The sequence below is a fragment of the Ornithorhynchus anatinus genome, chromosome 5, assembly GCF_004115215.2.
Source record: "Ornithorhynchus anatinus isolate Pmale09 chromosome 5, mOrnAna1.pri.v4, whole genome shotgun sequence".
In the NCBI taxonomy this organism is placed as follows: domain Eukaryota; kingdom Metazoa; phylum Chordata; class Mammalia; order Monotremata; family Ornithorhynchidae; genus Ornithorhynchus; species Ornithorhynchus anatinus.
Window position 1 is genome coordinate 104,269,001 of NC_041732.1, and position 14,182 is coordinate 104,283,182.

At 57.0% G+C, this 14,182-nt stretch overlaps 1 protein-coding gene across 1 annotated transcript in view; it reads left to right on the forward strand.

Moving 5' to 3' along the window:
- The window catches only part of AAK1 (AP2 associated kinase 1), a 139,049-nt gene extending 134,729 nt beyond the window's left edge, over positions 1-4,320 (forward strand). Inside the window, exons 21-22 of the mRNA XM_039912225.1 lie at positions 3,431-3,960; positions 4,048-4,320. Of these exons, the coding sequence (XP_039768159.1) occupies positions 3,431-3,960; positions 4,048-4,320 (803 nt within the window). The remainder of the gene's footprint in view (positions 1-3,430; positions 3,961-4,047) is intronic.
- The last annotated feature ends 9,862 nt before the right edge of the window (positions 4,321-14,182 follow it).

Sequence of the window (14,182 nt, forward strand, 5' to 3'; positions counted from 1 at the left end):
AGCACGGTGCTAAGAACTTAGGAGGCTATAATAGAGTTAGAAGGCGTGAGCCCTCAGAGAACTGGATACGGAGCACTTGGGAGTCTGTAATTTTAGAAGGCATGAACCCCCCCTCTTAAGAAGTTGACAAAATTATTCCCGCTCTTCACTCTTGTCTGAAGAGACCCCACCGCTTAGAATCGTGCTGTTCGTTGGCTTCCTGTTGCTTTGCCCGTCAGTTAGGTTGCTTGTGTTGTCCCCCAGGGAACTGTGGTGAGGGGCTAACGGGGTCACGGTGGGGACCGTTTTTAGCCAAGAGGCTCCCCCCCTTACTCAGTTGGGAAGGGGTGTGGAGAGGTTTGGAAAGAGGAAAGAATCCTGCCGTAACCTCGGCAACAGAAGCATCTTCCAACTCGGAGGGAGGCCGCACCTTCACGGGCCAACGAGCCCTTCCGTCGCCGGGGTCACTAAATCCGACCCGGGGAGGAAGCCCTCAGAGTCCGCCCGGGGTGGACGGTCTACTTTTCTGAGGCAAGAGAACCACCTTAGAGGCCAAAACTCCCAACTGAAACCAAGAGGTTCTTATACCACAGCTCCCTCAGGCAGTGGTATTTATCGAGCACTTCCCGGGGGCAGACGGGTGGCAAAGTCCTGGGATGTTTTTTCCCGTCCACATCCTTGAGGCCCGAGACTCTCCCGCCTCGGTTCGCTCTGGGCGACGTAGTTTGAGTGCGAGTTCATCTAAAGGAAAAAGGGTCCAACTCGCCCGACGACATTCAGAAAGCGGACGGGGCCGGACGTGGGAGTCGGGCCTGGGTTTGCGAATGTCCCTGGAGGCCTCCAGTCAATCGGCGGTACCTATTGGGCGCCGGCCGTGTGCGGAGCACTGTACTGAGCGCTTGGGAGAGTACGATACGACTGAGTCGGTAAACACGTCCCCCGCCCGTCGACCTTACGGTCTGGAACTCGGCGAATAGTAAGTCAGACCTGTTAGGAAGGAGATAAACGTTTGGCTTTTTTATTAGCGTAGTGGCGGTAATGAGCTGAGTGCGGTTTACGGTGCCAGGAGGTGGCTGAAGCGGTCTAGACTTCAGAGGAACGTAGATAGTATTTTTGTACAGTATCTTATAAAATGTTTCCTTCTACCTACACTGTCTTTACTCTACAGTGTAATGTATCTAAGTGAATAGTTTCCCAATAAACGGATTTTGATGCCTCTCTACCGCGTGTGGCGTCTTCAATTGAAATGGAGATCTGTGACCGGAGAGACCGCACCACTATTTGGAATGCTTTTTTTTTTTAACGGTAGTTGTTTAAGCGCTTACTATGTGCCGGACACCGTATTGAGCGCTGAGGTACAGACAAGCTAATCAGGTTGGGGGGGGGGGGGGTCCCTCGTGAGGCTCAGCGTCTTAACCCCCACGGTAGAGATGAAGTAACTGAGGCCCAGAGGAACGGAGCGACTCGCCCGAGGTCACACGGCAGACAGGTGGCGGAGCAGGGATTAGAACCCAGGCCACGCTGCTTCTCTTGCGGCCCGAGGGTCGGTGCCGGGGAGGGCGGCGCGGAAACGGACGCCGGCTGGCCGCCATTTTGATTCCTCCCAATGGTCGTCGCCGGTGGGGAAGGGACCCCCCTTCTCGCTCGCCCTCCCCTCCTCCTCGCTCGATGACTGACCTCCGTCCGCCAGCCTCCATTGATCTGGACTGTCTCTGTTTGGTTCCGTTGACCTTTTTTCCTGTCCTCTGGCTAAAATGGGCCCGATGGCATGCTTCTAACCTGCTAATCTTTCCTGGAAGGTAAGCGCTTTTGCATTCTCTAACTGTCTGTGTGGCGTCAAAGCCAAAGCAGCTCTGCGGCTCCCACCGCCGGGAAGCAGATGGGAGCCTAGTTGGGGATAAGCTGGCCGTTTCGAGTTGGAGACCCCCACCTCACGACCCGCGCCCCCGCCCCACGGAGAGGTTCATTTTTCCCGAGCCGAGAACGAAACCCGGGGGAATCCCTTGCCCGAGGTGGTTGGCTTCAGCCGTATAAAGCGACGCCTTGAAAAATAATAATAATACTCGTTAAATGCTTGCTGTGTGCCGAGCAATGTTCTTAACACTGGGGTAGATACAAGTTAATCAGATCAGACGCAGTCCCCGTCCCACACGGGGCTCACACCCTTTATCCCCCGTCTACAGATGAGGTAACCGAGGCCCAGAGAAGTGAAGTGACGTGCCCGAGGTCATACGGCAGACAAGTGGCCGAGCCGGGATTAATAGTAATAATACTAATGATGGCATTTGTTAAGTGCTTACTATGTGCCCAGCACTGTTCTGAGCGCTGGGGGAGATACAGGGTCATCAGGTTGTCCCACATGGGGTTCACGGTCTTCATCCCCATTTTCCAGCTGAGGTCACTGAGGCCCAGAGAAGGGAAAGTGGTCGCTCAAAGTCACAGAACAGAGGAGTGGCGGAGCCGGGATTAGAACCCACGACCTCTGACTCTCAAGCCGACCTTCTGACTCCCAGCCCCGGGCTCTAGTCACTTCTGACTCCCAGCCCTTTTTTGTCGCTTCCCGAGTTCCCCCCTCCGTCACTGGAGTTGGGGGGGGGCGGGGTGGTTTGTTGGTGATCTGGGGCCAACTTGCCAATAAATGGACCGGGAGTTAAAATGATGTTTTGACATCTTCTCCAGTGATATATGTTGGATCAGTGATATCCAATCAATCATATTTATTGAGCGCTTACTATGCGCAGAGTGCTGTACTAAGCGCTTAGGAGAGTACACTGCAACAGACTCGGGAGCCGTGTTGGAGAATAGTAGCAGTAAGTAATAATAACGACAGGACCACCTTGCTTTTTTTCATTCGATCTTATTTATTTAGCGCTTACTGTGTGTCAAGCACCGGGCTTTTCCGAGGGCGCGCTTATTTTTCCCGAAGCGCTCTCCCCTCGGCGTTCTCGCTTTATCCTCACGCCACATCCCAGGGAGAGGCCGCCATCGGCGACGAGGACATCGAGGCCCGGAGAGGTCAGGGGACTCACGCAAGGTCACACAGCCGGCCGGGGCCGAGCCGGGACCGGGACCCGGGTCCCCTGACTCCGGGCCCGCGCTCTCCCGAGCCGTCCCGGAACCTCTCCGCGGGCCGGGTCCACACGGGAATCGGGTCGAGGGGTCCTCCCGGCCGGACGCCGGGGAACGTCGAGTTGCGTTGGATGTCGCCGTGTCTAACATTTTCATCTCCCTTTCTCCACCTCCCGGCACGCGGGGCCGGGGCCGGGTCGTGTTCCGGCCCGTGGGCCGCGTCCCCGCCCGATCCCCTGCCTCGCCGTCTCTCCTTTTCCATTCTCCGTGTCCGTCGTCTCGGCCGTGGGACGTGTCGGGGGGCCGGGCGTGGAGCCGCCTGCCGTCCCCCCCGACCCCGGCCTCCCGCCAGACTGACGCCGTGTTCTTGTGCCCCACGTAGGTCTCCAGAGAGCGCCCGTCGTCGTCCGAGGAGCCGGCGGGCGTGAGGGCGGCGGGCCCCCAGCCGCTCTGGGACCCCCGGGCGGCCCCGGGCCGACGCACCACCTCGAGGCGGACTTCCTGGCCCGCGGGGGCCCTTCCGGTCACAGCTCGTTCCACAGCAGCGAGGAAGAAGGGCCCGACCCCGAGGGAGACGTGTTGGACTCCAGCGGGTCCCGCCCTTTGCTCATGGACTCGGAAGAGGAGGAGGAAGACGAGACGCCGCCGACGGCCCGGGGGTCGTCCCCCGCGACCGCCGCCGCCCCCCGGGAAGGCTCCCCCGGGGCGGAGGGGGGCGGCCCCGGCGGGCCGGACGTCTTCGCCACGGCGCCTTTCCGGTGGTCCGGGGCGGCGGGCCGCGACGACGACGACGAGGGAGACGTGTTCAGCCGAGCCCCGTTCTTGGGCCGGGGCGGGCGGGCCCGGGAGGCGGACGTGTTCCTCGGGGCCCCGTTCGCCAAGAGGGAGGGCCCGGAGGAGCCCCCCGCCCGGGCCCCGGGAGCCCCCGGCCCGCCGGCTCCGTGGCCCCCCTCGGCCCCCTCCCCCGGGCCCCGGCTGCCGGCGGGGGGCTTCCTCCAGACGGCCGGACCCCCTTCCCGATCCGGCCCGGCCGCCGCCACCGGCCCGGATCCCGGGGGGCCCGCGGCCGCCGCCAAGGCCTTCCGCCCGCAGGCCCTGGCCAAGTATTCCCGGCACTACGGCCCCGAGGGCCCGGCCGCCTGCAGAGTCGGGCCGGCCGGAGCCGGAGCCGGGCCGGTCCGCTCCCTCCCCCGCCGGACTACAGAGCCGGCCCCCGCCGACCCCTTCGCCTCCGCCCCTTTCCCGTCCAGATCGGGCAGGCACAAGCCGTAAGCGTGCCCGGCCCGGCCCGCCGCCCCCGCTTCAGCCCCTCTCGCCTCCTCAGCCGCCTCCTCCCCCGGGGAAAGGGTCGGGTCGGCCCGGCGGGAGGAGGCGGGAGGCAGCCGGGCTCTCCGCCAAACACGGCCCGGCCCGTCTAGTTGCCCGAACCTCGGCCCCCTGCCCCTTCCCCAGCCGCTCTTTGAAGCCGGACGCGTGGCTCGCTGCATGGTATCGTACCCGGGGGGCTACCGGGGGCAAGCCGGGGCTACCGAGAGGCTGCCGGGGGTCAGCAGAGGTTACCGAGAGGATACCGGGGGTAAACGGGGGCTGCGGACGGCTACCGGGGGACTCCCGGGGGTAAACCGGGGCTACCGAGGGGCTCCCGGGGGTAGGCCGGGGCTACTGGGCGTAAACCGAGGCTACCGGGGAGTAAACGGGGGCTACCGAGGGGCTTCCGGGGGTAAGCCGGGGCTACCGAGGGGCTACCGGGGATAACCTGGGGCTTACCGAGGGGCTACCGGGAGTAAACTGGGGCTACCGAGGGACTTCCGGGGATAAGGCTCTTCCTGTACGGAAGAGCATCCGGCGAAGGTTTCAGAGCCGCCCGCCCGCCACCGCCGCCGCCTCAAGTGCTCTGAAAGAAATCGTTCTGTCGGATGGGCCGGGTTGGCGGAGGGGGAGACCAAATGGGACCCTGCCTACCTGACAGAAAGCCCCGGCGACTCCAGGAGGACGTTTGAACTTCTCCATCCTGGGGGTCTCTTCTCGGCCGACGCCGGCCCGCCTCCGGCTCGGTCTGGCGGAAACGCGAGGAGAAACCCGTACCTCCCCGGGCTCGGTGAACCCGGATTTACGGGCGTCCGTTGGTGATCCAGAACTGGGGGAGGACCCGGCCGGCGACTTCACAGACGGAAGGACCGGCTCTCGGGGCCCGGGGGCAGGGGATCTTCTCGTCGTCCCCCTCGGCAAAATCTAACCCAGTCTAGGGCGCCGTTGATATTAGGCCTCGGCGTCAGGGGCGAGGGAACGGATTTCTCCGTTTCCCTTTCACGTCCCGTTAGCGGAGACTAGATTACGTCCCGCGGCGAAAGGGACGCCGTACTCTGTCAGCGCCGTGGTTTCCGCCGCAGTAGTGTAGGAGAGGACACTTTAGGGAAAGAGTAAAGCTGCTTAACGCTAGACAACTCAGAAGTAATAAGGCCCGGTAGCTCAATGCAATATATAGGACTTGCTTGTCATTGGCAAAGCTGTGAAATCGTTCACCTTGAGGATCTTTTCTTTCTACCTGTGCCTTCTTGCTGAGAAAAGAAGGAGCTGAGGAGTGCGTGGGGACGAGTGTGTGTGGGTTTGTGTTTTACAGAGAAAATGTACCTAAAGAATAGCTAGAGTCGCTATCGTCCCGCAGTCGGAAGCCTTCTGGGTAGCTACACTCTTGCGGTGGCTGTAACTCCTGGGGGCAAATTATAGAGGTAACTGGAATACCGTGTCTTTTATTTGATTTTTTTTTTTAACATCAAATCCCACTGTCGCTCTGGAAAGGCCCGGTGGGTCCAAAGAGACTCTCCAGCCATGCCCGTCGGGGGCTGTTGGGTCGATTCTGGAAGGAGCATCACCGTTGGAAAGTTTAGCTTCTCGGAGTGGATCGGACGGGATAAGAGCTCAGATTTCGGTGGGCGAGGGTCCCGAGACCGCCCTCCTCGCCCTCCCCCCCGAGAAGACTCAGTCACGTTTGCCCTCCGCCGACCGGAGCAGCAAAGGATTCTGAGGCCGCGTAACTGACTCGGACCTTTCCGGAACTGCCCCCCCCCCCCGCCTCCCGGCCCGTGGCCAGAGGTGAAACGCGAAGAGTCAGCCGGCGTTCTCCGGGCGAGGGGGGAGCTGGGTGACTCTTGGAGTGAGCGGGAGTCTCCGTGTGGGAACGAACGCCCCTGGAGAATATTTCCGCCCGACCCTCCCGTTGACAGCCGCCTACCCGGGCGGCACATCCCGACCGAGGCCCCCCTACCTTAGGGCGCTGCTCAGGGAAACGGTCGGAAATGCATTCTTGGCTTGCAGTTGGCTTCGCGTCGACTTGGTTGAGAAACGGTTTCGGCGAGCGGAAGTCTCCGCTTTCTCTCTTGATGCAGGCAGTCGTTTAGGTAACGGGAAGAGTAAGATTCGGCCTCGGGGGTAACGAATCAAACCCTGCAAGTTTCGGCAATTTGACATCTAACGGGGCCATCTCTCAGGTTGGGTGTCTGTGCTATTGGGTTTTTTTTTTTTCTTAAATAGGAAGGGAGTGCCTTTTTTTTTTTTTAACATTCAACGGACCAAATGCTGCAAGAGCTCCCTCTTAATAATGTTTGCTTTTCGTAAAGGGAAGATTTGTATCCTTAAAAAAAAAGAGCAAACCCTCATAGCGTGTACTCGTTCGGGGGTAGGTCCGCCGGCTCTGTTGTACTCTCCCAAGCGCTTAGTACAATGCTCTGCACACAGTAAGCGCTCAGTAAATACTACCGATTGATAGCGTGTTTAGCCAGCTCTGAGTAAGTGTGTGTGTGAATCACATAGGAAGGGCGGAAGCTCACTGTTCTCCGGCCGTAACTGTGCTTTCGACCGGCGCGATCAATCGGTGGCAATTACTGAGCGCTTACTATGTGCAGAGCACTGTACTAAGCGCCCGGGAGAGTTCACTACAACGGAGTTGGTAGGCACCTTCGCTGCCCACGATGAGCATACGGTCTAGACACAAGACCTAGATGACCAAAGAGTGTCCCCGTGACCCAGTGTAACAGAACGTGACGAAATGTCATACCAAAAAAGCAATCCATTCCCTGTAAAAATTCCATACTCGTTTATTCTTCGCTTTGAATGTTGCTGAAATGCCCATCCCCGTTCTCGGGGCGGGGATGGAGCTCGTTCCAGGCTCCTGCCTTTGGGTGTGTGTTTTTATTTTGACCCTGTTGCAGTCATTCATTCATTCAGCCATTTTTTTTGAGCGCTTACTGTGTGCAGAGCACTGGACTAAGAGCTTGGGAGAGTCCAATACAACAAAACAGACACATTCCCTGACCCACAACGAGCCTACAGTCTGGATGGGATTGGCTGGCGGGAGAGACAGACATTAATATAAATAAATAGACAACTATGGACGTAAGTACCGTGGGGCTGGGATTTGGTAAGAATTTGGAAGTTTTATTAGTGAAAGTGGAAAACTCAACCTGGAAGGTGGGAAAATTCCATTTGCCAGCCAGCCCTTTTGAGTTGTCCCAGTTGAAATTCGTGTGTAGAAGGGCATTGACCATTGACGTGCGTGTGTGGCTGTGTGAGAGAGAGAAAGAGAGAAAAAGGAGAGATGTATGTGAAAGAGAGAGTCATGATGATGATGATGATGATGATATTTGTTAAGCGCTTACTATATGCCAAGCACTGTTCTAAGTGCTGGGGGATGGGGGGGGGGATACCAGGTGATCAGGTTGTCCCAAGTGGTGCTCACAGTCTTCATCCCCATTTTACAGATGAAGAAACGGAGGCCCAGAGAAGTGAAGTGACTTACCCAAAGTCACACAGCTGACGAGTAGCGGAACCGGGATTCGAACCCGTGACCTCTGACTCCCAAGCCCGGGCTCTTTCCGTTGAGCCACGCTGCTGTGTGAGATGGGGAGAACAGATGGAGAGGAACCGTCTTCCCTACTGTTCTCCATCAATCAATCAATGGTATTTATTGAGCGCTAACCGTGTGCACAGCGCTGTACTAAACGGTTATATCGTGCTCTCCCAAGAGTTTAGTACAGTGCTGTGCACTAAACTCTTGGGAGAGCACGATATACCGGGGTCGGTAGACGTGTCCCCTGCTCACATTGAGGAGAAGCGGCCTAGGGGATGGAGCCTGGGCCTGGGAGTCGGGGGACCTGGGTTCTAATCCCGGTCCACCCCGTGCCTGCTGGGTGACCTTAGGCGAGTCACTTCACCTCTCTGGGCCTCGGTTACCCCATCTGTAAAATGGGGATTCAGTTCCCGGTCCCCTCCGTACTTTGCACAGGAGCCCCGCGCGGGACGGGGGACCGTGTCCGGCCTGATGACCTCGTATCTTCCCCAGCGCTTCGAACAGGGCCTGGCACATAGCAAAGGCTCACCAGATACCGCCGTGATGATTATTAAAGTAAGAGGACGGCTCCTCCCTCTCCCCCCCCCCCCCCCCCCGGCCCCCTTTTCGAATCCTGGCCCAGCAGCTGGGCTGACCAGATCGATGGATAATCCGGCCGCCGTCCGGGCCTTCCCCCCGGGATCGGGGAATCTCGCCGATGGGATTCCCGCCACGCCTCGCCGCCTTCCCTCACCACAGACGGCCTCCGTCCAGAAACCCAGACCTTGGGTGCCGGGCCCCAGGAGCCATCCGGACGGTAGTCGTTCTTTTATTTATTTATTTTTTCATGGTATCTAAGCACTCACTATGTGCCAGGCACCGTATTAAGCTCTGGGGCAGAGCCAAACTAATCGGGTTGGACACGGTGTGGCCTAGAGGAGAGAGCCCGGGGCCCGGGAGTCAGAGGACGTGGGTTCCGATCCCGGCTCTGCCACCCGTCCGCTGGGTGACCCGGGGTGGGTCACGTCACCTCTCTGGGCCTCGGTTCCCTCATCCGGAAAATGGGATGAAGACGGTGAGCCCCACGTGGGACAGGGACCGGGTCCGACCCGATTAGCTGGCAGCTACCTCCGCGCTCGGTACAGCGCCCAGCATATCGGAAGCGCTTAACAAATACAATTAAAAAAAAAACCAAACGTAGAGAGCCAAGGCAGGGTTGGCTTAGAGAGAAGCAGCGGGCTTAGTGGCAAGAGCCCGGGCTTGGGAGTCAGAGGTCGTGGGTTCCGATCCTGACCCTGCCACTTGGCAGCTGCGTGACCTTGGGCAGGTCACTTAACTTCTTTGTGCCTCATCTGTAAAAATGGGGAATTAAAACGCGAGCCCCACATGTGACAATCTGATGTCCCTGTATCTCCCCCAGCGCTTAGAACAGTGCTCTGCACGTGTAAGCGCTTAACAGATACCAACATTATTATTATTACCTTGGCCCTCCTGTTGGCAGTGAGCCTGGGTAACCTCGTTAAAAAAGCAAACAAAAAAAGGATGGTATGTGTCCAACACTGTTCTAAGCGCTGTGGTAGGTACAGGCTGTTCAGGTTGGACACAATCCCTGACCCATATGGGGCTCATGCTCTTTATCCCCATTTGTCAGTTGAGGGAACTGAGGCCCAGAGAAGTGAAGTGACTTGCCTAAGGTCTCTCAGCAGACGAGCGGCAGAGCCGGGATTAGAACCCAGGTCCTTCTGACTCCCAGGCCCGGGCTCTACCCACCAGGCCGTGCTGCTTCCCTCCTGGCGGGCGGACTCTCCTCAGCCGGTGGCTTGAGATTGCCGAGGAACTCGAGAAAAAGGGGATTTTTCCGGCCTCCTCCCCCGAGCTCGGCCAGGATGAAAACCGTGACGGAGAACGGCCGTCCTGACGCGAGGTCAAGCAAAGCCGGAGTCCTTCGCGACGGGAATAATAGTGATCTCTGTTGAGCGCCTACTCCGTGCCCAACACTGTACTAAGCGCTGGGGTACAGCGTGGCTCAGTGGAAAGAGCACGGGCTTTGGAGTCGGCGGTCATGGGTTCGAATCCCGGCTCGGCCCCTTGTCAGCTGGGTGACTTCGGGCAAGTCACTTCACTTCTCGGTGCCTCAGTTACCTCATCTGTAAAATGGGGATGGAGACCGAGAGCCCCACGGGGGACAACCTGATTCCCCCGTGTCTACCCCAGCGCTTAGAACAGTGCTCGGCACATAGTGAGCGCTTAACAAATACCAGCATTATTATTACGAGGTCATCAGATTGCCCCCCGGGCGGCTCACGGTCTCAATCCCCATTTTCCAGATGGGGGAACTGAGGCCCAGAGAAGTTCAGTGACTTACCCCAGGTCACGGCGGCGGACGGGGGCGGAGGCGGGGATTAGAACCCACGGCCTTCCGACTCTGCCCACTAAACCGCGCTGCTTCTCAGAAGACGGGCGGCCTCGGGAGCGAGCAGCTCACACGAGTCCGTCCATGTGGGGAATAAATGGGGGGGGAAGCCGCTCCAGCTGCGGCCGTTGCGAGGGAGAGCTCTTCTCCGTGATGGTTTGGGCGCGCTCCGCCGCCTTGGCATCCTCCCCCGAGTTGCCACCCGAGACTGCTGCCGTGGGGAGGGCGAGCGGGCTTGTCTCGGAGTGTTTGTGGCAATGTGTTCATTCAATAGTACTTATTGAGCGCCTACTATGTGCAGAGCACTGGACTGAGCGCTTGGAATGAACAAGTCGGCAACAGACAGAGACGGTCCCTGCCCTCTGACGGGTTTACGGTCTAATCGGGACTCACAATGTGTGAGTGTGTGTTTGCTCTCTAGGACTCTTGTGTATCCAAAGAAGCAGCCCGGCCTAGTGGCTACACCACAGGTCCTCGGTTCATTTCCGTTTCCACCGCTTGACTGTTCAGTGGTATTTATTGAGCGCTTACTATGTGCAGAGCACTGTACTGAGCGCTTGGAAAATACAGTTCGGCAACAGATGGAGACAATCCCCACCCAACGACGGGCTCACGGACCTCGGTCAAGTCACTTCACTTCCCTGGGCCTCATTTGCGTGGTGCAGTGGAAAGAGCCCGGGCTTGGGAGTCAGAGGTCATGGGTTCGAATCCCGGCTCTGCCACTTGTCAGCTGGGTGACTGTGGGCAGGTCACTTCACTTCCTTCTCTGGGCCTCAGTGACCTCATCTGTAAAATGGGGATGAAGACCGTGAGCCCCACGTGCGACAACCTGATCACCTCGTTTCTCCCAGCGCTTAGAACAGTGCTCTGCACGTAGTAAGCGCTTAACAAATACCAACATTATTATTATTATTTATCTCATCTGGAAATGGGGATGGAGACTGTGAGCCACCGCGTGGGACAGGTACTGTGGCTATTCGCTCATGTCCGCCCCAGCGCTTACTACAGTGTCCGACACATAGTAGGAACTTAAGAAACACCACAAAGAGCCGCGACCCGTGCCCCTAGTCCAGAGCTTAGAACAGTGCTTGGCACAAAGTAAATGCTTAACGAATACCATCATCATTAGTATTAGAGTTCTTTGGTCTAAGCTCACTGTGGGCGGGGACCGTGTTTATTGTTTCGTTGGACTCTCCCGAGCGCTTAGTACAGTGTCTACCCACAGTAAGCGCTCCTTAAATTAGACTGTAAGCCCGGCATTGGGCAGGGATGGTCTCTATCTGTTGCCGAATTGTCCATTCCAAGCGCTTAGTCCAGTGCTGTGCACGTAGTAAGTGCTCAATAAATACTATCGAATGAATGAATGCCATTGAATGAGTGAATACGGGGACATTCCAGACCCCACGTTGGACCAGATTCCTCTGTACTCAAGCGCTTAGTCCAGTGCTCTGCACGCAGTAGGCGCTCAATAAATACAATTGAATAAACGACCTTCACACACGCCTTTCCCTGGAGCCTCTTCCCCGGGCCCGTAGAGAAGAAGGAAGGAAGCTTCCCGGGGAGGTGAAAGGATTAAGGGCCCGGGCAGTCGATGGTATTTAATGAGCGCTTACTGTGTGCGGGGCCCCGTACTAAGCGCTGGGGAGCCTGGCACGTAGTAAGCGCTTAACAAATACCAACATTATTATTATAGCAATAAACAGACCCATTCCCTGCCTACGCCGAGCTGATGGTCTAGAGAAGCAGCGTGGCTCAGTGGAAAGAGGGAGTCAGAGGTCACGGGTTCGAATCCCAGCTCTGCCACTTAGCTGTGTGACTGTGGGCGAGTCACTTCACTTCTCTGGGCCTCAGTGACCTCATCTGGAAAATGGGGATGAAGACCGTGAACCTCACGTGGGACAACTTGATTAGCCTGTATCTCCCCTCAGAACAGTGCTCTGCACATAGTAAGCGCTTAACAAATACCAACATCATTATTATTATTAGAGGGGCAGGCAGACGTTAACAGGAGTAAAATTCCGGATGTCGACGGAAGCGCTATCTGGGAGCACACGGTGGGAGCGCCGAGCTAGGAAAGGGGTTGAATTTTGAAAAAGCCTTCGGAAGGGACTTACCTGCCCTCACTCAGGACCGGGGCGACAAGACCACCTCTCGGAGGGAAAGCTGGGCGGCGGGTGGACAATCCAAAGAGCGGGGGATCGTGGAAAATTCCCTCCAAGCCAACGGGGCCGGCGGTGGACGTGGGTCTCCTCCGCACGGCCCGTGGGTGGAAATGATTTCCCCGTCCGACTTCCGAGTGGCCTGGACTTGGAACCCCTCCGTCCGGTAGTATCTATTGAGCGCTTACCGCGTGCCGAGCGCTGTCCTGAGCGCTCGGAAGAGTACACGTCGTTCCCTGCCCTCAGTGAGCTTCCAGCCTAGAGGGGGAGACGAGGATGAAGAGAAATAAATAAGTGACAGGCAGGGACGTAAGTGCGGTGCCGGTGGGATGGGAGGGAGAGGAATAAAGGGATGAATAAACATGAACTCAGATATCTCGGGGTTTCGGGCTGGGGGATGCCACAGGGGATCCTCACCCCGATTTTCCCCGGCCTGCCGCACTTCGCGTTCACAGGCCCGTACTGATGGCACTCTGGGGTGATTTCTCTCTCTCTTTCTCTTTCTCTCGTAGCCGATTGTTTGGATGAAGAACTTTTGGGGGGTTATAAACTCGAGTACGTTGCATTAAAATGGATCTGATTTACAAAATACATTTTATGGCCTGTCAGTTATTTTTCGACTGCCGCGTCTCCGGGACTGGATGATGATCCGTCAGTCGGCGGTGTTGGTTGAGCGCTGGCTATTCATTCAATTCATTCAATAGTATTCATTGAGCGCTTACTATGTGCAGAGCACTGGACTAAGCGCTTGGAATGGACAAATCGGTAACAGATAGAGACGGTCCCTGCCCTCCGATGGGCTTACGGTCTAATCGGGGGAGACGGACAGACAAGAACAATGGCAATAAATATGCTGGTATTTGTTTTTATGTTGGTATTTATTAAGCGCTTACTATATGCAGAGCACTGTTCTCAGCGCTGGAGTAGACACAGAGGAATCAGGTTGTCCCACGTGGGGCTCACAGTCTTAATCCCCATTTTCAGATGAGGTAACTGAGGCACAGAGAAGTGAAGTGACTTGCCCGAAGTCACCCAGCTGACAAGTGGCCGAGCCGGGATTCGAACCCATGACCTCGGACTCCAAAGCCCGTGCTCTTTCCACAGAGCCACGAGAATCTAGGGGATGAACATCTCATTAAAAAAAAGCAAATAGAATTAAGGCGATCTATATTTCATTAAAAAAATGAATAAGGTAATGAAAATATAGACAGTTGAGCAGATGTTATTATGGTATTTGTTAAGCACTTATTGATAATAATGTTGGCATTTGTTAAGCGCTTATTATGTGCAGAGCACCGTTCTAAACCCTGGGGGAGATACAGGGTCATCAGGTTGTCCCACGTGAGGCTCCCAGTCTTCATCCCCATTTTCCAGATGAGGGAACTGAGACCCAGAGAAGTGAAGCGACTTGCCCACAGTCACCCAGCTGCCAAGAGGCAGAGCTGGAATTCGAACCCATGACCTCTGACTCCCAAGCCCGGGCTCTTTCCACTGAGCCACGCTGCTTCTCTCAATAGCGGAAAGAACACAGGACTAAAAGTCAGAAATATGAGTTCTTGCCTGCTGTGAGATTGGTCAGAGCCACCCTGCTTCTCAGCCAAGCATTGTTCTAAGCAGTGGGGTAGTTCCAAGGTCATCAGGTTGTCCCACGAGGGGCTCGCAGACTTCATCCCCATCTTCCAGATGAGATAACTGAGGCCCAGAGAAGCGAAGTGACCTGCCCAAAGTCACCCAGCA